At 36.3% G+C, this 23,746-nt stretch overlaps 1 protein-coding gene across 4 annotated transcripts in view; it reads right to left on the reverse strand.

Moving 5' to 3' along the window:
- grm8a (glutamate receptor, metabotropic 8a) overlaps positions 1 to 23,746 on the reverse strand; it is a 400,661-nt gene that overhangs the window by 63,473 nt on the left and 313,442 nt on the right. For all 4 annotated transcript variants that reach the window (XM_038272284.1, XM_038272281.1, XM_038272283.1 and 1 more), the window contains one exon: positions 15,337 to 15,540. In XM_038272284.1, the coding sequence (XP_038128212.1) occupies positions 15,337 to 15,540 (204 nt within the window). The remainder of the gene's footprint in view (positions 1 to 15,336; positions 15,541 to 23,746) is intronic.

The raw sequence follows: 23,746 nt of genomic DNA on the forward strand, positions 1-23,746 counted from the left end.
TTGCAGAAAATAACACTCTATTTTTCGTGTTTATAAACAGTTGAAGTCAGCCATCGTGACAATATTACATTTATTAGGATACTTATTTACTAGCTGTTACTATACAGGTTACTGCTATAATTGACATTCTGTATGATAAACATGTGGACAACCTTCTAAGTTGCGAATAAATGTTCTTTACAGGAGTGGCAGCATTGATTCTCTTGTATTCTTTTGCTTGTCCCATGTGCTCCTGAAAAATATAGTTTCCTCAAAGCCCAAATGAAATTTAAAAAACGTAATCATACGTTCATTATAAGTTTTTTTTTTTTTTACATATTTATTTGACTAGGGAAATGTTAAATTTACAATGGAACTGGTCTCGGTTTTTCTATATTGTTTTCTGTATTGTTATGAAACTAAAAAAAGGATTCACATATTTCCATAGTTTTCAATTTAAAAAAATGAATAAACAGAATATTTGGATACTTTTGCTACATACCGTATCGGAGTAAGAATCATTTTGTTGATCCTGTTTATGGCAGTAGCAATTTTGTTTAACTGAAAACTAAAATGTATTCAGTGAATTTGTTGTTCCTTTACATGGACATTTATATACTGTTTTTGGTAAGTTATGAAATAAGAAAAGGGCCCAGAAGAATCATCTCATTGTCTGTGTTTTGTTGAAAATCCAAGTTCATTTTTACAATAAACCACTTAAGTTGGCATAACCTTGAAGAGTAATGATTCACCTGTCGCCCTGGCAACACACCTCCACCTCATCTCAGATGGATAAATATTATGCAAAGGAATTTGCTGCAATGCACAAAAGACTTTATTAACTCAAAAAACAGGGGATTTATTAGACAACAAGTCACATTAAAAATCCTACCTTGTTACAAATCGCCTGCTAATACAATAAGTAAGTCACAGCATGCACCTAAACTGCATTTTTAGCTGTATGAGTAAACAAAATTATTTTTATTAAGTTTTATTTTTCCTAGATGACTGCAGTGCAGCTGTGTTAAAGGAAAAGTGAAAGGGAAGATTAGGTGAATGTGTTTGTAACTACATGTAGCATTGGTTCAAGTGAGATAATCAAATCTCTTTGAGGTGATTTAATAGAGTAAGCTTGAACTCAAACCTCTGCAGTTAAATGACTAAAATGTGAATTCCAAAGTGCAAATTAACGTTGTCCTGGGTTCAGTTTATGTTAATTCCTTAGTTTATCTCTGAGCAGCATCAAGGCACAGTAGCCGAAAAAGCTTTACTGCAACACTAGGTTTAAGCAAGATTCTGATCCCTGTTTGCCGGTGGCATAGCTTTAAAGCTTCTGCACTGAATCAATCATTCCCCTCTAGGTAATTAGAACAGAATATAAATCTTGTAAACCTTTCAAGATATAGGGCAAAAGATGTCATAGGAAGCAGAAGTTTGTCCTTGCTAGTTCGAATCCCAGTGCCATCCAGTGGCTATAATGCAGATTTTTACTATCACTCTGTGAATGCGTGCGTAAATGGGTTAATGATTGACTGTAGTGTAAAGCTCCTTGGGGTCTTTTCAACTTGAGTATCATACAACTAAAGATCTTTTACAGTTACTGTTTTGTGAATATTTAATTATCTTTTGTTGATCATTTTATGTCACTTGACATTTTTGGAACAGCATATAGTTTACAGTCAGTATATAAAAGCTTCTGTATAACCCTAACTATGACTTAAACTGAATTTCACTCAGTCTAATATAGCATGCTAAACTAAATGTGAAGCGCCCATTTAGAGTGGAGTGGTTCGCTTTAGTTTTTCCATTTAAAGAATTCAAAAGGGCAAATAATATTATCTTACTAAACTAAGCAATGGCGTTAAAATAAAACACAAAAGAAACCCATTAGCTCATTATGTCCTGTCAGATTCAATATATAGGATGTCTTCAATAATTTCTTCTTTTTAAATCATTCCTTGGTTGATTTTTTTTGAGGTTATATAGCAGGTTTACTACTATGACTTAAATGCAATGGCTCAGTCTAACTGATCCCCTAGGAAGAAGGTTTCTATTTAGATTATGGTAAGATCTATTTCAGTTTTCTTGTCATCCTATCAGCCTTATGCTGAAAATTAGTCGAAGTGCACTTAGAATAAGAATAAAAGATTATAGACGTAAGGAAGGAAGAATTAGACAGAAAAGATGCCAGGAAGAAAGAACACTTTATAGGAAATGTAGAAAAAAGAATGGAAAGATAGAAGGAGAAATAGCAAGGAAATGCAGAAGATAGGAAGGTAAGAAAGAAGGCTGGGAGAGGACCAATACAAGAGGCAAAAAATAAAAAAATGGAACAGAGGTTAGACATAAGAAATTAAGGAAAAGGAATAGAAAATGAAGAAAGGACTATGAGGGACAGAAAGGTAGTGTATTAACCAGGATAAGCTTTTTTTCTGTACTTATCCAGTTCTAAGAACGACCAGATTACAGTTATTTGGACCAGGCTGCACACAACAATAACAAGAAGAAGATCTAAACTATTTAAAAAAAGACTGATCAGAAATTTTCACAAGAATAAGGAAATAAAAAGTGGACTTGAACAACTGAACACCTAAAGGAACTGCAGAAGGTGGGAAATCAATCTTTTGAAAGCCAACAGGCAGCTGGGAGTTGAAGACATTTGGGAAAAAGAGTACATAAACTATAACATATCCTTCTGGTAAAAGAGTTATACAGTTGGACAAAAAAATGGGGAAACATGTTGAGGATGGGCTTTTGCTCAGAAGAAGAACGAGCAGAAGGGCTTCAAATGCCTAAAGCCATATTCAGTTCAGAAACGCAAAGAACGAACAGCAAGTTTTCAAGACGACTAACTGTTTATGATGAGGAGGATTCTCTGCAGCACGCATTAATAAAACATGGACCTGTGCGTGTGTTCTGACTTTGTGCCAACAGGCTCCCATCTGCAAGCTGTGCATCTATGGCACTAATAGGGGAGAGCGACAAAGACAGTTAAAGCAACGGAGAAAGAGAATATAAAATGACAGATGAAAAGTGATAATGAAGCTGGAATTCAAGTCACAGAGATGCTGGCATTTTCACAGCTTTCTCCAGCGGAGGAGGAAACTGAATGTGAGCAACTGCTAGATTCCAGCCACCACTTTACTCCAATTGTTCTTGACTGGTCTAATCCTTTTCATTTTTTGTTTTTATATCTAAAAAAAAGAGTTTTTTCATTATTTTTAGTTTTCAGCAATTGCTGTAAAACTATCTAACTATCCCATCTTCCAAAAGCAGATGTGCTCTTCTCTTGATAAAAGCCCACTCATCCTCTCTGCTCATTTTTTTACCTCATGGTTTTGCCTCGTCCCTTAACTTAGAAAATACTTTCTCTTCACTGTGCATTTAAAATATAACTTTTTCCACCCTATTTAAATCCTCCTCTGCAATCATTTAGTTTGCCTTGCTTAAGCAGAAACAAAAAAATAAGGCAACTTCTGGTAACCTTGTATAACCTATAAACATTTTCCTTTTATTTTCACATCAACACCCCTAAATGCAAAAATGATATATTTTTCTTAAACTAGATTGAGAGCATATGTGAAAACCAGTTCCAGGGCAAATATAATTTTATATAACATTTTATTGCCTGTTTTAGAGTGAAAAAACATGGCAAAGGGTAATAATATATCATGCAAAGCTATGCAAATATGGAATCATGCAACACTTTTTAAATCCCCTTTAGCAGTTTCTGTAACTTCAAAGGTTTAAGTAGAACATCAACCAATCAACAAAAAGTCTCAAGTTTTGGATTTAATTTCTATTTTAAGTTAAATTATGTTTAAGGCTACGTTAAATACAAAATCGGATCCAAGTTTAGGTCTTAGAAATTAGTTATCCGGATTAATATTATGCTGCAATATTCATCAAAGCCTTTATAAAATGTTTACAAAATCTTCAAAAAATGGATATTACAATATGAAAATGCACCTTTTTAACATATTTTGCCATATTGATATTTAGAGATACACCTATATAAAATTATTACGGCTGATAACTGATATCTACAGATGTATTTCTCCACACTTTGGGCATCATACAAAACATTGCTTCTCTGTTTCAATTAAACAGCCACAGTCCTGAGCTGCGACATAACCATATTACCAAACAAATTGTGTGTTTACATTCTCCTGAGCAAAACAGAGGCTACATGGCAAACACTGGTTGTTAATATCTGCCCAGTTTGATTTAACGGACCGATGGGGATATGCTAAAAAATAACATGATGAATTCCATATTAATAACAAAAAACTTTATTCGAGAACAATGTTGGTAAATTGTAATTAAAAAGATTAACTCCTGGTAGGGAATAATTACACACAGGTTTGGCAAAGCATCTGGAAATGATAAGACAAAAATGGCATCATGAGACTTCCAGCAGGTCCTGCATACTGTTAGTATAAAACTACATTGACAAATAGACTGTGCAGTAAAACTTTCAAAAGTGAGCAAGGAGAAAAACATTTTCTGTCTAATAGCTTTTACAGACCAAACACATTTTGAGCATCATGTGTAGCTGGTTTACATGGTGGATGCTCCTCAACAAGTGTCGAAAGGTCTTGTGGGCCATTTCGAATATCTGGTGAGGCATATCTTAGTGTTTTAAGCATGAGGCTTTTAAGAATTGAAGTTCCTCAAAAGGGTTGTAAGCGTTAGATGCTCTAATTGGAAAATCTGAACTTTTGAAGATAAACTGATGTGGGAGCTAGCAGGGAGAAAGACACTGATGCCAATCTGTAATATCTGTTCCTACAGAGAAGTCAGCATAAAACCATCAAGAATCCTCACTGAGCCTGGTTCTGCTGGAGGTTTCTTCCTGTTAAAAGGGAGTTTTTCCTCTCCACTGTCGCTACAAGCATGCTTAGTGTGAGGGATTGCATTCGAGTCAATGAGTCGATGCAATCAACTGGTTTTCCTTAGATAGAAAACTTTGAATCAATTTGACTGTATGATCTGGTGAACTGTAAAGAGCCTTGAGATGACATGTGTTTTGAATTGGCGCAATAGAAATAAACTGAATTGAAACTGAAGAATAAAAACAGATATTCACTAGGTTTACATAAAACCACAGTAACATTTTCATACATTTATATTTATATGTATATATATATATATATATATATATATATATATATATATATATATATATATATATATATATATATATATATATATATATATATATATATATATATATATATATATATATATATATATATATATATATATAACTTATATGAACTTGTTTTCACTTCAAGCCACTACAAATGACAGTGTGAAATCCCTAAGCTCCTGGCCGGCTTGAGAGAGCTTTCAGTGTATTTTAACTGAAGGCTCCCCCACCAGTATGCAGTGGTCTGCTGCAGGAGAGCTGCAACTTTAAAGTAGGATCATAATTCTCAGTGCACAAATCATATTTTAAGCTTTACTTTCTCATCTAAAAACATCCTAAGACAATTCTTTTTTCATTCATCACAGTAAATAAAGAAAAGCCACTCTTTCCCTTCCACCTGTCATTCTGCACAAAAGACCGGCAAAGAGCCTCAGATGCATCTGTCCACACTTAATGTGCACAAGCATCCAAGATTAGGCACTGGACGACTTATTGAGGCTCAAAACAAGTTTTAAAAAAAGATAGAAAAAACAAGAAGGGGAGACTAAAGTTTTCCAGAAAGAATCTAAACAAAGAACAACTTCTGGAGTCATCTTTGGACAGAATAGCATCAACCTGAATTAGGCGGACATCGGACTAGAGAACCTAGGAAAAGAAAAAAAGACCAAATAGAGGTGTAGTGTGTTTGACTCCTTTACTCATCAGAACCTCAACATAACATGAATATGTCATAAATGGTAAAGGATGCTTTAGATAAATAATGGCAACTGGTTTAAAAAATGACCCAGTCAACATGACAATGAACCAAGACATTGGAATGAATGCACCAAGGACAGACTGTGAAATAAGAAATGGAAGTCCTGGGTAAAGTAAAGGCTATGAAAGGGAAAGACTTTTATCCATCAGTGTTTCATTTACTATCTTAACATCCATTATCCAACCATCCACCCATATACCTGTCCATCCAGGGAGTACATAGATACAGTCAACTATTCAAAATTCAGGAGCTATGTGCCTGTCACATTCTGAAAGCTTCAATTATGAAGTTAAATGTTAAAGCTATGAACAAAATATTGAGAAAAAAATGTAACTAAAGTTTACTGACACACAAGCTATATTTTTGCTTTTTTTGTTGCAATATAATTGTATATGTGGTTCTGATTTTGTTTATAATGAAAGATTAAGTAAGCAAATTATATGTTTTACAACTTTATATTTCTGCACATTGAAAGCCTTGAACTGGCTATAAACTACATACTGAAAATTTTACTTTTCAAGCAGTTTATCAAAAAATAAGATATCATTTTCAAAACTGAGGTTGCACTCTTTCAGAAAAAAGTAAATAACACAAAGTAAAGACAAAAATGTTGGCATTCAGCTACCAGTCAGCGCTGAGAGGAGGAGGAACATCTTTATAGAACAACATATATAAAGTCTTTGTTCTTGCACATAATAACCAGACTGCAGATGCTTTTAGTATTTGACCTAAGCAAGTGCTTAGATCAGGGTATCTGCATCATCATCATCTCTCCTCTCAGTCTATGTTCGAGGCATGCTGAACATCCGCCCACAATGCAGCTCCTTAGCCAAACAGTCTTATTATGCTTCTATCCCAGTTCCCTACAGCCAATCGGCGTCACATATACATATCGCAACTCCCTGCTTCGCCCTTCAATGCCTGCATTAAAAATATCTCCCCACAGACTGCATGTCTTGGACACTGGGGTGAAATAAGAGGCAAATCTGTCTAGGCAAATCTAATCACCCCCTTGTGGTGAGCTGGATATGCTGGAAGAGGAGGAAGCCAGACAGAGTTGGCAATCCAAAGTGAATAGTGAAGATCTGCAGGGACAGTGATGGAGATATTCATCTCCCATCTCCAGGAAAGCTTCTCTTAGGCTGGGGACACGGACCATTTTTAATGCTTCTTTTATGAATGTGGCTGACCCCCGGTTATGGCTGTAAGGTCTGTGATACCTGTCACAATGGCAACCCCCAACCAGGTGGTGGGCAATGTTGTAAATATCGGTAAGCAGAGACAGCAGTTGCTTACTGGCCCACAACCTCTTAGGGGCTCCGTCACTGACATTTGGTGGGCCCCCTATGCAATTGTAGACTAGGACCTCTCTTTGCAGATGTAATGGTGTGAAACATTCCTCTTAAACCCCCCTGATACTGAAGTGACTGACCGCACCAGACCGTATTCATACCGCAACACATGCCAGATTTCAACATGATTGTGAGCCATTTAAACACACCACTAATAGCAAAGCAGATAGTGGTACTTTTAATTACTATGTAAATAACTGTGTATAGTTCATTAGACAGTTAGTAAAAAATACACTCATGTGTTTCAAACCGCAGAAAAAACGATCTTAAAAGAACCATGTATTTGAGTATTTTATTATTTACTCTACGGCTTGGAATTATGGGTAACCCAGAGCGTAGATTAAAGCCATAACCGTTAGGTACAATATTTTAGCGACAATGGATACCAAAAAGAGGTAGTTAAGCGGATTCCAGAAAAGAAAAATGAAAGAAGAGAATGGAAAAACCTTCCCAAAATAAACACGTTCTTTCAAAGAACTGAAGAGGGAGAGGTGGACGTTGCTGCTACAGTGAGTAAAGATTGCGACCAGGAGATGAATGGGGAGAGTGTGGATGAGGAGGGGGGCTGTGAAGCTCAAGGTAGCCCGATGGTTTGTTGTGCTAATATACTAAAGTATATCCATGTCTAGTGAAGGTGAAGAATGATGAAGTGTGTACTGTATGTATGGGGTACGTTTTGGGGAGGTTGTCTACGGAGGCGAGGGATGATTTTTAAAGTACAATATGTGAACCTTTATCACATGTTGTACTTCATATGGGGCCCACCCAGTTAATATTGCTTACGGGTCTATAGTTATATCGTTATGCCATTCATGGTGGGCATAATGACATATTGTTATATCGTTATGCCATTCATGGTGGGCATCAGCATTAAAGAATGCTGTCAAGCTGAAAGAGTCCTACCAAGCCTGGCTGGCTTTTTGGACTCCTGAGGCAGAAAGAAGGTACCGTGTGGTAAAGCATACTGGCTTTCCAGTGTGCATAAGCAAAAATCCAGGAGTCTGGAGAGACCATGGAGAAAGACTACTAGTAGGCCTTTAGGCAATTGTGGCTTACCATCCAGCACCACTGGATGGGGAGGCAGTGCTTCACCCGGGGCAGCTGCTGACCCAGTGGACTGTGTTGGAAGGTGGAAGCAATAGTGTACAGTAAGGATCTGGTTGGTTTTATGGTTCTGGAGAATCTCATTGTGGCCTTTCGGGGGTTGCCCCATGAGTATGAGTTAAGGATGATATACTAGGGGCCAACCAGTCATTGCGCAAGCAGTTTTCTGTACTCCATCGAGCATCTTCTACTTTCTCCCAACACAAAACACTAAACTGATGAAGTTCATAAAGTCTAAGCCAGTTCCTTCTGTTGTCCTCTCACTTTCTCCCTTAGGTCACAACGAACAGATGAAGTTAGTCATCCCCAGCCGGTTCGCCCCTACCCCATATAATTACAATCACTCCTCATTTTTGTGTATCCCCAAGGTTGTTTAGCAGTGTGTAGAGATCGTCGTCTCAAAGTCAAGCCCCTCTAATTACTGCAAGCTGCTTCTGCTGGGAATGTCCATCTTGTGTCTCCCCAGGACTTATTATCTGGCAGTGAACACAATCAGTTTCTCAAAGTTAAAAAACACACACACATGCATCTGCATCAAAGATAAATGCTTAGCTTTTCTCTTCCCTGGCATTTAATGTAGACGTTATAATATCATTCAGAACTGATCAAGAATAAAAAATATATTTTTACCTTAAAAAAATTAAAATAGAGATGAAATATAAAAACAATGGATTTGCTGAAATGAGAGAAGTTTAGACGTTATTTAAACAAACCTACAGCCAATTGTTTTTTTTTTCTTTTGTAAAGCAACTCCATAAATGCTTACTTTGCTCTCACTTGTAGCCAATTTGCTCTTAAAGTATTTTGGCACCTAACAATGTGAAGAATCAGAAACTCTCCATTGCTCCCCCTGATATCATAATTTCTGATTTGATCATAGAAATCTGGAAGAGTTAAAGTATTGAAAAAAAACAAGCATGTTGTGAGCTAAACATTATCTAAAAGCAACATTCAAATTCAAATCATGTCTGAGGTTAAATATTATTCGATGGCTTTCTTGATCCTGGTAAAGAGGCAATTGATTTTTTTCCATAATTACCTGTAATTATCTGCCTGACTGACTTTTACCTTAATACAACTACCAGGAGTAATTGGCTATTTTTTAAATTCCCTGAGAGACAAACATCTGGTAAAATGAATAGATTATTAAGTTTATTAGGATAACAGCACTAAAATTTACAATTTGCAGTCGTTTAAGTTTGGCAGGATTTATACATTTACTTTAATGAAAATGTGTATGCCTGGTTATTTCATTTGACACACAAAAAGACATGAGGATTTTTATTGTTTCCTCATGAGTTCTTGGTCAGATTTTATGCTGTTCTTTTTTCATTAGCTTTGCTGTCTATGGTCATCAGTGAAGAACACATGCATTTTAATTAGATACAAATAAATGAACATCTCTTGAAAATACAATATCAGTCTGAGAAGCAACAGACTTGTGAAAAAGCTAAACTATAGTTTAAGTGCAAAGAGAGAACTTACCAGCTGTTTACTTAATTAATTCACCTACTGCACACGTCTATTTTGGTTGCTGCATGTCTTAACTTTCTAATTATTTTAAAATGCTTTTTTTCTCAATGTTAACCTCTATTCTGCAAATGGCACATACTGTATGCACTGGGTAACAGTGTCTAAATCCTGAACAAAAGCACAGCTTATTGGACCAGCTGCTGCCATTATTGTACATAAAGCTGTAGCAGTGTCATTGTTAATCATTCAAAGTTGACTTTCCAGCATTTGCAGATTTTTACCAGCTGAACTAAAACTGTGGTAACACTGTTTATACTGTAAACTATCTAAATTTCTCTTGAAAGTAAACTATATTTATCTTAGAGGTTTAAATATAGTTTGGTTTTACATATATTGTCTTGATTATCCTTGGCATCGGTTCTATATAAGGCAAAGATGTTAAGAGCCATGATTTTTATTCCAAATTTTTATTTCATTTTCATCCATAAGCATTAATCTTGCAAACAATGAAACAACAGGGGTTAATGGTAGTTAAACAAGGTTAGATTTTAGCAATATAGCATATTTTAAGTATTTTTTATTTTTTTCAAGTGATGGTTGGTAACGATGGCTTGTATGATGTCTACATGTAGATTCAAATGTAGATACTGTAGCAGGAGGTATCGAGCTTAAAGCTCAGAACTATATATCAGGGCTGAAAAATAGTGTCCAGTTAGTTCAACAGATTACCAGAAAGATTTTGACAAGAACAACTGTATTCTTTTAATATTGTAGGATCAAACAACAGGGGATTTCTTTACACCATACTCAGCTATGTAAAACTACTGGACATGATTTTGCAAGTTAGCTCAGTCAAACTGCAGTTTGTGAAAAATAGTCACTCTATAAAAAAACCCTTCCTCTTCCTTTGCTCTGTCATATGACTGACCAAAAGATGAAGTGACAAAAGTCGAGAGAAACTTCAGCTTTATCTATGAAGACATTTTATATGACTTAAAGATAGTTATTGACATTTACTACTTTAATTTTTCTAGGATTTGTTTAAAATTATTATAACATTTTAAAACAACTCAATGGCAAAACCAATAAAGAAACTACTTTTTAGCTATCTCTTTTAGTTAAACAAAAACAGACACATTTAATTAGTTATTTGACCCTTTTCTCTAAAAAAATAAACTGCTTTAGATTTAAAATCATTTTCAAATTAGATAATATTTTGTTGTCCATTCAATGTGAAGCACCAGATTCGACTTTGTTTACAGGAAACTGTATGTAAATTTTCAATTTTAAAATTATATTCAAGTCATCATCCTAATGACACACATTGCACATTATCCGCATCCTTACTCTCAAGTTAAAAAAAAGAGATCATTTCTAATGAAGGTCAACCTAGTTGTAGTTTTTTAGATATATTAGAAAGTTACTGAGAGCTTTATTTACTGAGACAGCATGTGACTGAATATAATATTTGTCATTCAGTCAAGGAGGAGAAAAGAAAAACAAATTATGTTTATGCATTGTGTAGAGATTGTTGTACCAGTAATAAATCAGAGTTTAAAATATTTGCCCATTCTTGTGTATATATTTTATCTCTTTTTATTCTTATTTTTTACCTTTATTATATTGTGTAGTTGATATGTGTGTGTGTGTGTGTGTGTATATATATATATATATATATATATATATATATATATATATATATATAAACTGTGACTGGAGCGTGTAACAAAAGTAATTTCCCCCTGGGATTATTAAATTATTTCTGATTCTGATTAGATGCTCAGTATTTTAAGAAAGAACAATTTTCTAGGAGAGCCTTTCTTTCAAACCAAAAATTTGTCTTTTTTTAACTGCTCTTTTATGATCAGTAACATTAAGATGGTGACACTTGGCTTCGAAGTGTGTCATTTCTTTGATCCCTACACATTCTGAACTGTTTAGAACATTATAATTGATCAGGGATGTGGACTTACTAAGAGTAATGAATGTTATGGAATTGTAAATGGTCTTTTTCTAAAGAATATTGGAGTTAAATTGTTTGCAAATGGTCAGATAACCTTCTCAGATTAATCAGTTGTTTTTTTCCGATCATAGTTAAAGTTTTTTTTTCATTCCTTCATTGCTTCAATATGAATTGAGAGTGGTTTGCAGCTACCATCAGTTGAAAGCAAATATGTGCTGATCTTAAGTTTGGACCACTGAAAAAATGTTTCTAGCATTTACCGGGACCGCTTGGATGAGTGACGTAGAATGACAAAAATTTATCAGCAGTCTAGTAGCAGCTCCCATAAGGCCAAGCTGTTAAACACTAATACTTAGTCGTACCAATTTTTGTTTTTCATACTACGTTTGTTTTTGTTTTTTTTATCCCTACTCAGTTTTTCTCCCTGATTATTATTGTTTAATCAGTTTTTATCTACACAAATGATATCTAGCATTTAGCAAAGAAGCAGAAGTTTCTGAAAGGAATATTTCTAAAGTACAAGAAAGGCAGATGGAGAGGAGGATACTGCCACAGAGAATGGAAAAACAATGGTCATACCTCGGGAAACAATGTGCATTGTCATACAGGTGTGAATGCTCTCTAGATGAAGAGGAACAAATGATTTGCAGTAGTGCATCTAGCAAATTAGGGGACAGATTTTAAACACAGCCATTTTTGATACAAAGCAGACACGCTCCAAGTGGTAAATAGACAATAAACTAATGTTTTGGTAATTCAATGCATCATTGGGTAGACTAACACTATGATCACTGTGCATTTAGTTCAGGGCTGAACACCTCACTCCTTGGATCCCATTGCCTCTCCCTCCGCTCAGTCCGACACAGTCGCTTACTTTCTGCCTACTCCCTCTTCTCATATTGCCGGGCTTATCAAACAATGAGGATGATGAAGCCCAACCTAGAGGGTGTGAAAATCTAAGCAAAAACTCTTCCCAGCTCAGTAAGAGAGTCCTCGTAATCAGAATCCAAAACTGGAGAGTTTTCAACAGATTTCAGAGATTCAGAAGTCACTTTTGGTTCCTACTAGCATGGTTAAAATCAATTACTCACCCATAAAGTCCTCTGACATTTAACAAATAAAAAATAATAGCATCTTGTTTGTTTGGGGTTGTTTGGAGCTACCGGTGACACAGCAATATTTAACTGACTGTTAAAGACTTTAACAGTCAGCCCCACTTTCTTAACCGTTAATATACTGCACACCTGAAGACTGCAGACCTGTGTAATGCCAAATGTCCTTATACAAGCAACAAAATAAGTTAATCAACTCTATTTAATCAACAATAAATGGCTGCAGCTTACCTATAGGAAGCAATGTCAGTCTAAAATCCTAAGGAATCAGCAAGGGTGCACTTACTGTTTCCAGTGATTGTATTTTTATTCCACTTACCCAAAAACTCCCTCTAGTTGGTCAGCTTAGTCAGGGCCTTTAATCAGAAGGCACAATCACACTTCTATTCCCAAATTATTTGAGTACAGTCTAATCTACCAGGTACCTCCTTGGATCACTCTCAAAAAAAAATTGTGGGCTTAAAGCTTTTAGTGATTGAGAGAAGTTCAGAGATTCACCTGGGTATTAAGTTTCTGACCTTGTGTTTATGGGATGATTTCTCTTGCCTCTGGGGCAGCAATAAAAGAGAAACACACCTAAACATAAAGCTGCTGCTGGAGTGTGAAAGAGCGTCCAGTTTCTGCTGGTGAATCAGTTTCTGACAGGCAGATAACTCCGATACGAATAAACAGGCACACGTACAGTCCCACACAGATATATTCCTGCAGTCTTAATCTTGCCTCTAAATCAGAAGAGCCTTCCTGTAATCCACATGATACAACAACCTTTTCTGCAAGCTTCCTTGCTCTTCATCTTAACATATTTTATGTATTCCAAGCAGTGCCGAGTAAAGGAACATGGAAAATGAAAAGGAGGTACAGGTGCATCAAGGGAAAAAGAGATTAATAATAGCATATTCAAAGGAGGAGTCTAATACTACTTGGAAATGAGCAAATGTTTTTCATCTACTTAAAATCAGTCAATAGTCCAGAGAGAAACAGAGCAAAAGAGAGAATCATACATTATAAGCTGAAATAGCAGGAATGAGGTCAAGAAAAACAAGTCAAGTAAATTTCAACAGTAAGCCATTTTGACTTTTGTATGTGTAGATTAGGCAACAAAGATAGGATTGTGGTGTTAAAGTACAATAAGAAGGTAAACGCTAAATATTTCTGGTCAAAATACACAAAGCGTTAAGAGACATGAGAGGTACAGATCTCTTACATTGGAAAGGATTAATCCATTTCTATAAAATCATCAAGGGAAGATAATTTTTTTTTAGAGTATATTTCTGATATAATCAAAAGCCCAAAAGTGTTTCAGAGTCACTTTTATAGCTCTAAATCTTTTTATGACCATTTATGACCATGACCAAGGGAGTTACGGCCTAGTGGTTAGGGCATTGCGCTTGGAATCCAGAACTAATGAGTTCAAGCCCCACTACCGCATACTGCCACTCTGGGTCCCTGAGCAAGACCCTTAACCGCATATAAATGGCGTCCTTCATGCCCCTCTCATACCACCTATTTTCTTTGTCCAAAATGTGAACATTCTGGTCCTCAAAAGAATGTCAGTTGTCCACAAGGTGTAGATGTATTGCAGAGTCTTGTACAGAAGAGGTCGCTCATCTGTGTTGGGCCATACGTCTGTCGAGAGGTTGTTTGGTTTCTCCGGTATTGGAGAAACCAAACAACCTCTCCACAGACACAGAGAAAATAGGTGGTTTGAGAGGGGTGTGAAGGAAGCCATCTATGCTAAGAAAGAAAAACCCTAAACAGAGGGAGTGGACTCAGATTTCAGCTTTCAAAAACCTACAATGCAGCAATTGAGTTTATCCCTTCCTGCTATCATCACAACCCCAAATCCTTTACTGGGGAGCAGAAGACCTCGCCTATTCAACTAGGCCAACAATTCTCCTTTAACGACCTTTCAGAGACTTAGAATGTAATGGGGCATTGCAGGCTAACAAAAGAAGCCACAAGACCCCCATTTCAAAGGGGTGGACCCGTTCATCCTTTTTAATTTGCATGTTTTCTAAACAAAAACTAGGCTTTGATGGTCTACTGTATAAAAACTCGAATTTAACGCTATTCCTGACATTTTGAGGTGAGAAAACTTCCTGGATGGGAAGCGAACTTGTCGAACTTGGAAACAAAATGCAGTGTATTGTTAAACCTATTTGGCATGAATATCTAGATATTGGAAAAATTAACTAATCCATCCTTCATACGCCCACTATTTTTTTCCGTTTTTAAGCATTTCACATTTGTTTTGCTAGTTTTGAAAGACTATATAGACTTGCAAATGCTTAGTCGTAATCAAGATTATCTTCTGAATTTTTTTTATATGATGCCTTCCAATGCAGGATGTATATATCATTGTGTTTGACAGTATGTGTGCAGACAAGGAGCCTGTGAAGAATTGTAGCTAAGAAGTGGAATCGAGAAACAAGAGCCAAACTTACCATTGAATTTGACTGCACGGATGTGGCTGAGCAGTTCTTTCCCATCAATGCTATTAGCCATGCGCGGACAGAGGCCTGGATACCCATAGCAGAGCTCCCGGTGCATGCGATGCAGAGCATGTGCCATTGCATAAACAGCGTCCATTACAAACTGAACCTTCCCTTCTTGTTCATAGCTGGAGTCCCTGCCCACCTTCTCCAAACCTGTAAAGAATAAAAAAGGGAGACTCTGGATCAAACTTAAATGTTTATCTGTACTTCATTTTAATGACTGTAATAACAGTCATTGAACATCCCTGCTGAGTTTGCCTAAGAAAAATAAAATAAAACAGATGAAAACAAAAGGATGGGTTAGCTGAACAAGTTTAGGAGATATGAACATAGAGAAAAAAGATGAAAATGTTTGAGACAGGGAAGCTTGACCTGGAGAGAGGCAGCATGCCACTCAGACTGATGATGACAAATAACTCCTCTCAGTCCATTCTCACCCTGGTAGCAAAGTTACAGGAGAAAGAACAACATGTTCCTTCTTAACATCATCTGAACTGCTGATAATGGCATTTTGGTGTACAAGGTAATGGTCAGAAGATGTCTGGAGAAAACTAAACCACTTTATACCCTGGCTCGGGTTGCAAAGCTGCTAGCAAAAAAAATACATATTTTTTTCAGATGATGACACTGCCTATGCCTATCTCCCTGTAGCAGCCTAATTAATTACTGAAGAGTAATCTTTGGGTTTATTTGCCTCTAATGAACATTTGCATATTTGCATTTGGCCTTTATGTGTGCACACTTGCGTTTCACATATGCCGAGTCACACTCTCGTACACACACAAACAAATTTGAAAAAACCTTCTAGTTGTGATTTATTGAGAGGGATTTATGTGCTTATTAGCATAAGTGAAAGAGAAAAGAGCTTAGTTAAAATATAACCTATGTGATGTGTTGATACAAAAATCAGCCACAAAGGGGAACAATCACTTATTAGATAGAAAGTTTCTGTAAACAACCCTTTACATTATACGCATACACTTTGCAAGGATGTCCCAAAACATACCCGTATTTCCCGTTTTTCTCTGTCAGACGTTATTGACAAAATTTCTGTTAATCAACTGTGATTATTTACACAGTAAAGTTTCCGATAAGGTTTTAGTCAGGTTTTTGTGTCCAATAAAGCACAGACACAGCTCTCATAGGTCAGTGACTAATGTCAACCTTAAAACAACACTAACATAACCACTGGAAGGCGCTTTACCTGTAAGTTCTAAGTGACAGTTTAATTTGTATCATTGTAGTTTAAAGGTATAATGGAGGATTTTCTTTTTCCGGGTGGACCATCAAAATAAGTGGCCCCCCTAATTGTCAATCACTTTCAGGATATGTTTACGTTAGGCCTTCCTATGTACGGGAGTGGCGGCCTAGTGGTTAGGTCAAAGAGCTTGGAATCCTGAGGTTCTGAGTTCAAGCCCCACTCCCACAGACTGCCAATCTGGCTCTAGGAGCTAGAACCTTAACCCCAATGCCCCCCAAGGGGATGGGTTAAACGCAGAGGTAAGTAACTCCAATGTCAGATCAATAAAGTTAAAATATTATTGTCCCCATTTTCAATTACCGTTGGTGAGTCTAACATAGTGGACAAATTGCAGATCTTCTTTTTGAAATTAAGTTTGTATGAGCGATGCAAACAGCAACTTTTAAACAGAGCGTGCACAAGGAGAAATGGGCGGAGAAATGGGAGTGGAGAGGATGGGTCTTTTTAAAAATTCACTAAAATCCTCTTCTGTATCTTTAAGACCAATTTTAGCTCAACAACCTTTCTTGAGATGTATATTTTTTTTCTTGTCACATCATCCAATTTGTTCAGCATATCAGTCCCTCATACAGGCCCTCGGACAACACGCCGACAACCCTTTACAGTTTGTATAGTGTTCTCTGGGTTTCATGCTTTCCTGTTTCTCCCCTTAAAAGGTGATTTTTTTTCTCTGAATAATTCAGACCACAGGATATATCTAACCTATCACATCTAACATAACTCTTCGCCCAGAGAGCATTTGCAAACTATAATGTGACTTTTTATGTTTGTTTTTGTATAATGGATTTTTTCTCTGTGTGTGGCCTTTCAGAAAATGCCAGCACAGGACTTATTTCACAGTGATGTTAGGCTCTGACCAAATTTAGCCAGTATATTCAACACATTTTGATTAATTTGTTTGTGGATATGCATTTTACACCAAAACAGGGATACCTATGGGATACATGCCATTGGTTTTTTAGCAGATAGATGTTGTACCTTCAGACATATCCTGATAGTATGTAAGGCACGATGCTAACTTGTTGTATCAGAGGATTCCAAATATGTCAAATAATGTCATCAAAGTGTTTGTACATATCTTGTTTGAACTATATAGTTCTACTTGTTAATATTATTAAACAGTTTGGGATACATTGCTGTAATTATAAGAATGATGCTCAGGGTATTTATGGGCCAGATGACTACAATTAGTTCATAAGACCCCATGCATGACTTGGAGACTTAAAAGCCTGGAGGACTTAATTTTCTGCTTCTAACCTCAGAAAATAGAAGTTTTGTATCCTTACAGATACATTTATGAAGAATAACCATCTCCAACAAACACTCCCAGTAAAAATGTAGGATTTTAGCCTCCGACGCTCATGTTTGAAAACCTCGTGTTTTAAATTTTTCAGCAACTGGACTGTTCTGCATTGATTATATTATATATGTTCTTGGTATCACAATCTGTCTCGTAAAATGCCTCGAGATTACATTTATTTTGAATTGCTGGCATATCGATGGGACTCAATCTAATTACACCATTTTTGAAAATTATGAAATTAAATTTCTAATATTATGCTTTTATATATTGTTATATTTTTACAGCTATTTCTCAGATTCCCTTTATATATTCAAATTTTTCTTATTATATAATTTACTGTGTTTATCTTACTCAGATGTAACCCTTTCATACAAGTTATGGCCATGTTTGGGGACACAGACTGCATCCAAACCCATCAAGGCTGAGCTGCATTAACAGGACCAGAGGCACCTTGGAATCAATATGAGCACCTATAAGGAATTAATGAGGTCCCGAAGATGAAATCCAATCCTTTTTTATAGATGGTGGCCGTCTGGTGTTTGGTATTCATGTCCATATTTGTGTTTGTTTGTGGCACTACTGATGTGCAGAGGACTGAAAAGAGTTAGTACTAACAGCCCCTGGGAGGCATTACTGCATTTGTCAAGAATGAAATGCATTGTGATGTGTGTGTAGGGGCATGCAGGACAAACTACATCTCTGACAGAGTTGTTATCTTTTTCTGCTTTGCATTTAATTATTCACAGAAGTGCAAAGACAACCACTTTTTCCTCACCATCACTACATTTCTCATGCATGTTTACACTCTGGCTTAAAAAGCTGTGCCGTCTAACCTAACTCTTTCAACCTGTCAAGCCCCTTTCAGACCCACAGGATTTTACCATACTTTCTTAAACAGTTTTTTCAGGCAGCATATATGATTAGTTATAGTTTTCAAGTTAAACCAGGAATAAACTTAATAACTGTGCAACCCCTGCTGAAATGCTAGCCTTTGTTCTGTAAAAAAGGGGGAGATAGCAATGATTAAAATATTATTTTCATGTTCATTGTGACCAATTCTGTAAGGCCATCTTGAGTTCACAAGATACAGTGAAGGTTTTTAGCCCTGGTCCTGTGAACCCACTATCCCGCATGTCTTAGATGGCTCTCTGGTCCACCACACCTGAAATAAATTCTTTACTCAAGAGCCATTACAGGCTGCAGAAGCTGGTTAATCAACCATTTATTTAAGTCAAATGTTTGGAGGCAGTGAAACACCTAAAACATGGTGGACAGTAGGCCCTGAGGACCAGGGTTTAACACAATAGTATTGAGTCAGAGAAACCTGAAATCAAGCTTAGCTTTTGGGCAATAGGATGCAATCTTTTAGTATAACACAAGTTTGAAGACAAATAAACAATCAAATTATTATATTTCACCAAGGTATCAGTCAGGAGAATGCTGAAATAAATCTGAAACATTTTCAAAATGTTTCATAAGACCAGAAAGACATTCATTGAGAACTGCAATATAACAACAATATTTAATGAAAAGCCAGACAGTGATTATTCAGGGCTGCTATAAATTGATTCAGAAATATGCTTTAGAGGTTGCAGGATTCTTTGTAAACTGTTTGTTTATCTTTATGTGACAAAAAGTGTTACAATGGGATTAAGAAGCCTTCCTACATAAACACTATGGTGTCAATAGTAGTGTCACACCTGCCTTGTCTTGCATATGGATCACACCAAAAATCCATATGGTTCAATATTATGTTCTCTCAGCCTTGCAGCTATAACAGTTTCATCTCTACTGGGCAGTTTTTTCCACAAGGCTTATGGGATTTTTTATGGAATGTGTTCATTGGACTTTTTATGTATTTGTTTTGTCTAAACTCTTTCCACAAAGGTGGGAACATGTAGTTGCCCAAGATCTGTTGTTATGCTGGTGCATTTAGAGTTTCTTTTCCTGGAAATGAAGGTCCAAGCACTGCTCCTGAAAAGCCAATCCAGAAAAAGGCCCCATTCTCCAAAAAAACTTCACACAGGGCTCAATATAGTCAGATCATTTTTCGACTAACCCGTCGGTGTGCCAGATAAAGAAGTGTTATCTTTCACTCGAGTGAATGTGCCTTGATTGTTCTAATTTCCATTAGCAATGTGCATTATACAACTCCATCGGATGCTTCCCACTGCATTTGATGATATATGGCTTGGAGGCAGCTACTCAGCCATGGAAAACCCCTTCTTTCTGTAGCATCTGACTGCAGATACTCAGGTAACCTAACAAGATGTTGATACCATGTTAATATTATTGTTTTTGCCCTCCATTGGGACTTCTACAATGATGTTGTTGGCAATATTAATGTGTTTTAATAATACCACTAATAGTGGATGGCAGAATATTTAGGAAATATCCTGACTGGACCTTTTGCACAGGTGGCATGTTGTCTAAGTGAGGCAAGGAAAGTATAAGCATTAGATAAACAATAAAATAGAAGAATAAGAAAAGCAAATAGAGATGTTGATAAATATTAAAACAAATATAACAGTTGGACGACACTTTCAACTAACAATACCTCAGTTAACTGTTTAACAATAAAAGGGAATTATAACCAAATGGCTTTCTGCACTTTATTGGTCTTCTTTAAGTTTGTTCCAGATGAAAATTAAATGCTGCTTCTCCATGTTTGTTTCTAGTTCTGGATGTACAGAGTAGGCTTGGACTAGAAGACCTTAGTGGTCTAGGAGGTTGATACACTGACAACAAATCTGTTATGTGTTGAGGTGCTAATGTCTGATGGACTTTTTAGGCAAACCTATGACGACACTGTTGCAATAACCATTTCTACTAGATCCTGCTTTGACAATAGTCCTTTAATCCTGGAGATGTTCTCCAGGTGATAAAAGGTTGACTTATTAATTGTCTTTATGTTCCTCTGAAAGTTCAGGACTGAGTCTATCATGACAACAAGATTTGGGCCATAATCAATGGTTTCTCGCTGTAATAGTGCTGTGAGCTAATTCTGGATCTCACCTCCTTTGGTCCGAAGACCATTAGCTCAGTTGTGTTTTTATTCAGTTGGAGAATATTATGGGGCATTTATCTGTTCTTAGCATCTTGCCAACAGACTGATGGGTTCATAGTCACCTGGTGACATTGTGATGTAAAGCTGTGTGTCGTCTGCAAAGTTATGGTAACTTATTTTGTTTATTTTGTAACTTTATTTTGTTGTCGGCGGCAATCTGAACTACGGGGAGCATGTAGATGTTGAATAAGAAGGGCACCAGAATGGAGTCCTGAAGAACCCTGCATGTGATTTTTTTTGGTCTCTGATTTAAAGTTCCCTACTGACACATAACAGTTCCTGTCGTTCAGTTAATATTTAAACCAGTCCAGTGCGGTACCAGGAAGATCAACCCAGTTTTTGAGATACTAATAATATCAACTGTTCAACAGTACCAAACACCAAACTGAGGTCCAATAATACCAGCACCATGGATCTTCAAGTCTTCAGTCTGAATTTGTACAAATGTCTTTGAACACCATAATCAGGACAGTCCCTGTTCTGTGGTTGGCATGGAAACCTGCCTGTAAGACATCAAAAGAGCTGGTGATTGTTCCGAAGGCATTAAACTGTTGAAAGACAACTTTTCAATAAGTGATTGGTGCACTGATTTTGATTATGATTATCTGACTACATGTAAGAGATAATGCCTGACGAGCTTTCCATTTTTTAAGGGAAATAAAATCTCCAATTCTAGGAGTCTTCCAGGAAACTAGTTACAGAATTTAGTTTTTCTTGTAAAAACAAGTACATTTTTTTAACATTGCGATATATGCTTTCCAGGAAATTAACATTCACATGTCTGGAAGTTCATAGTAATGGATACTTACTGTTGATTGAACCATCTACTGAAGAACTTACCACACATCAGAGGAGTTTAAATGAATAAAACTACTCCTAATGCAGTGCAGCTCTGCCACTAGCTCATAGTAAAATAAAAGCCAGAGAGTGAAAAGTTGATTACATTAGCATCACAAGAATTTGTCAGTTTTGCTGTCTAGACCAGGATGAAATGAGTTCTCACTATCAAGCCAAACAGTGCGGTGCTGTTTGTCTAAGCTTCAGCCATAATTACCTATCTCATTAAGCTAATCAGCCATAAATAAAAGAGACACAAGACGCTGATCAGTGAACTGCTCAACACACAACTTTTTGTTTATTATTACTCATTGTGGCACTGATTATCTCAAAGCATCTTTTGTTTTTTTAAATAAACTATCACTTAAGATACCTTAAATCCTCCCAATATAAAGCAGTGAGTAAATAAAGATAGAGTAAATTCTCTAAATTAGGTGTGTTAAGAATTAGGTGTGTTCAGCTAACTATCAAATCCTTAATACTACATCTGAACTAATAACAGGTGCTAAATGTCTTTTTCAGGAGACTTCTGACACAACATAAGACCTATACACTCATTGCAATAAAGCATTAAATAATAAAAATATAGTATGTGGTTAAACCCAAGAACACCTTGTGTCAACAGCAATAGCTTGGATAGATACTGATTCTGTTAGTGACAATGTAAATCATAGGAAGGGAAACAAAGAGGTAGTTTGCTACAGGTTTTTGTATCCAGACTTTGTTTCTAATCAAATGTTAACGTCATAATATAAACCGACTTCTTTTAAAGCCATAGGCATCCTTTTTCTGACAGATGTTTTCTCTTGTTTCTATTCAGAAATTGTGCATATCCCAACTCAGAATAGTATCAGAACAAAGTATTGTACTTTGAGCAATAGATCAAACTGCCATGCAATAATGAGAATCTCTCTCTGCAGTTCTTATGAGATGTGAAATGACATGATGCATCATTAATCAGCATATCGCAAGAAAATGCAATCCCACTTCCAGACAGCTAAACGACTGTTACTCCTATGAGTTGAGCGAGCTTGGGAAAATGCTACTGTCTGCGTTACTCTGGGTTGCGTCATGTTCTGAAACTAGAGCAAAGGCTGCATGTTTGGGTAGGTGTGAGGAGTTCACTCCAATCTGGCTTTTGTTCGATCTGCCAGAACATTTTCAGCACCCTATGGGAGCGTCAATTACACACATTCATTTTCCCAAAGCAGTGTCTGTTTGCAGGTGTAAAGTAAAATAGACCAAAAACAACAAAAAACACCTTTGAGACATAAAGTGGGGCCTCCTTGAACATAAATGAAGGTCAAGATAAAACCAGTGAAGAAACAAGCATTTATATGCACTCTGTCTTATATGCGTTACACTCTAATCCATTTTCAACCAAGAGCTGCTAAATGAAATTCTGCCTTTCAGCTTTCTATTTATGACATCAGAGACCACAGGCAGCTTGGCTTGTTGCTTGCTGAGTAAGAGAGGGTTCTTTATTCTAAAAAGCAAAAAAAATAAATAAACATTAGATCAGAACAAGAGATGAAAAGTAGCTTTCATGTCTCATAAAAGTTGAGAAAACCAGAAGCTGAATGAGGAAGCAATCATCTCCATGTCTGTCTGTACGACATTTTAAACACTTTGTGGTTGATTATTTGTCCTTGTTGCAAAATAAGGGAGGCAATTTATTTCTAGATTTGTACAAATCCATTATAGACTTTAAAGAAAAGCAGCAGGCACAGAGAAACTTTACTGTAAAAACAGCCATCTCATTTTTTTTTTTTTTAAGATTACTGTCTGTCCATCTTAATATCTGCATTGAAATAGCATTATTAGCTCAGAAATTCAGAAAGATTTGCTGTCAGGACCAATGGTTGCAAACGATACTTTAAAAAAAAATAAT

The sequence above is a fragment of the Cyprinodon tularosa genome, unplaced genomic scaffold (assembly GCF_016077235.1).
Source record: "Cyprinodon tularosa strain WSP-4 unplaced genomic scaffold, ASM1607723v1 ctg821, whole genome shotgun sequence".
NCBI lineage: Eukaryota > Metazoa > Chordata > Actinopteri > Cyprinodontiformes > Cyprinodontidae > Cyprinodon > Cyprinodon tularosa.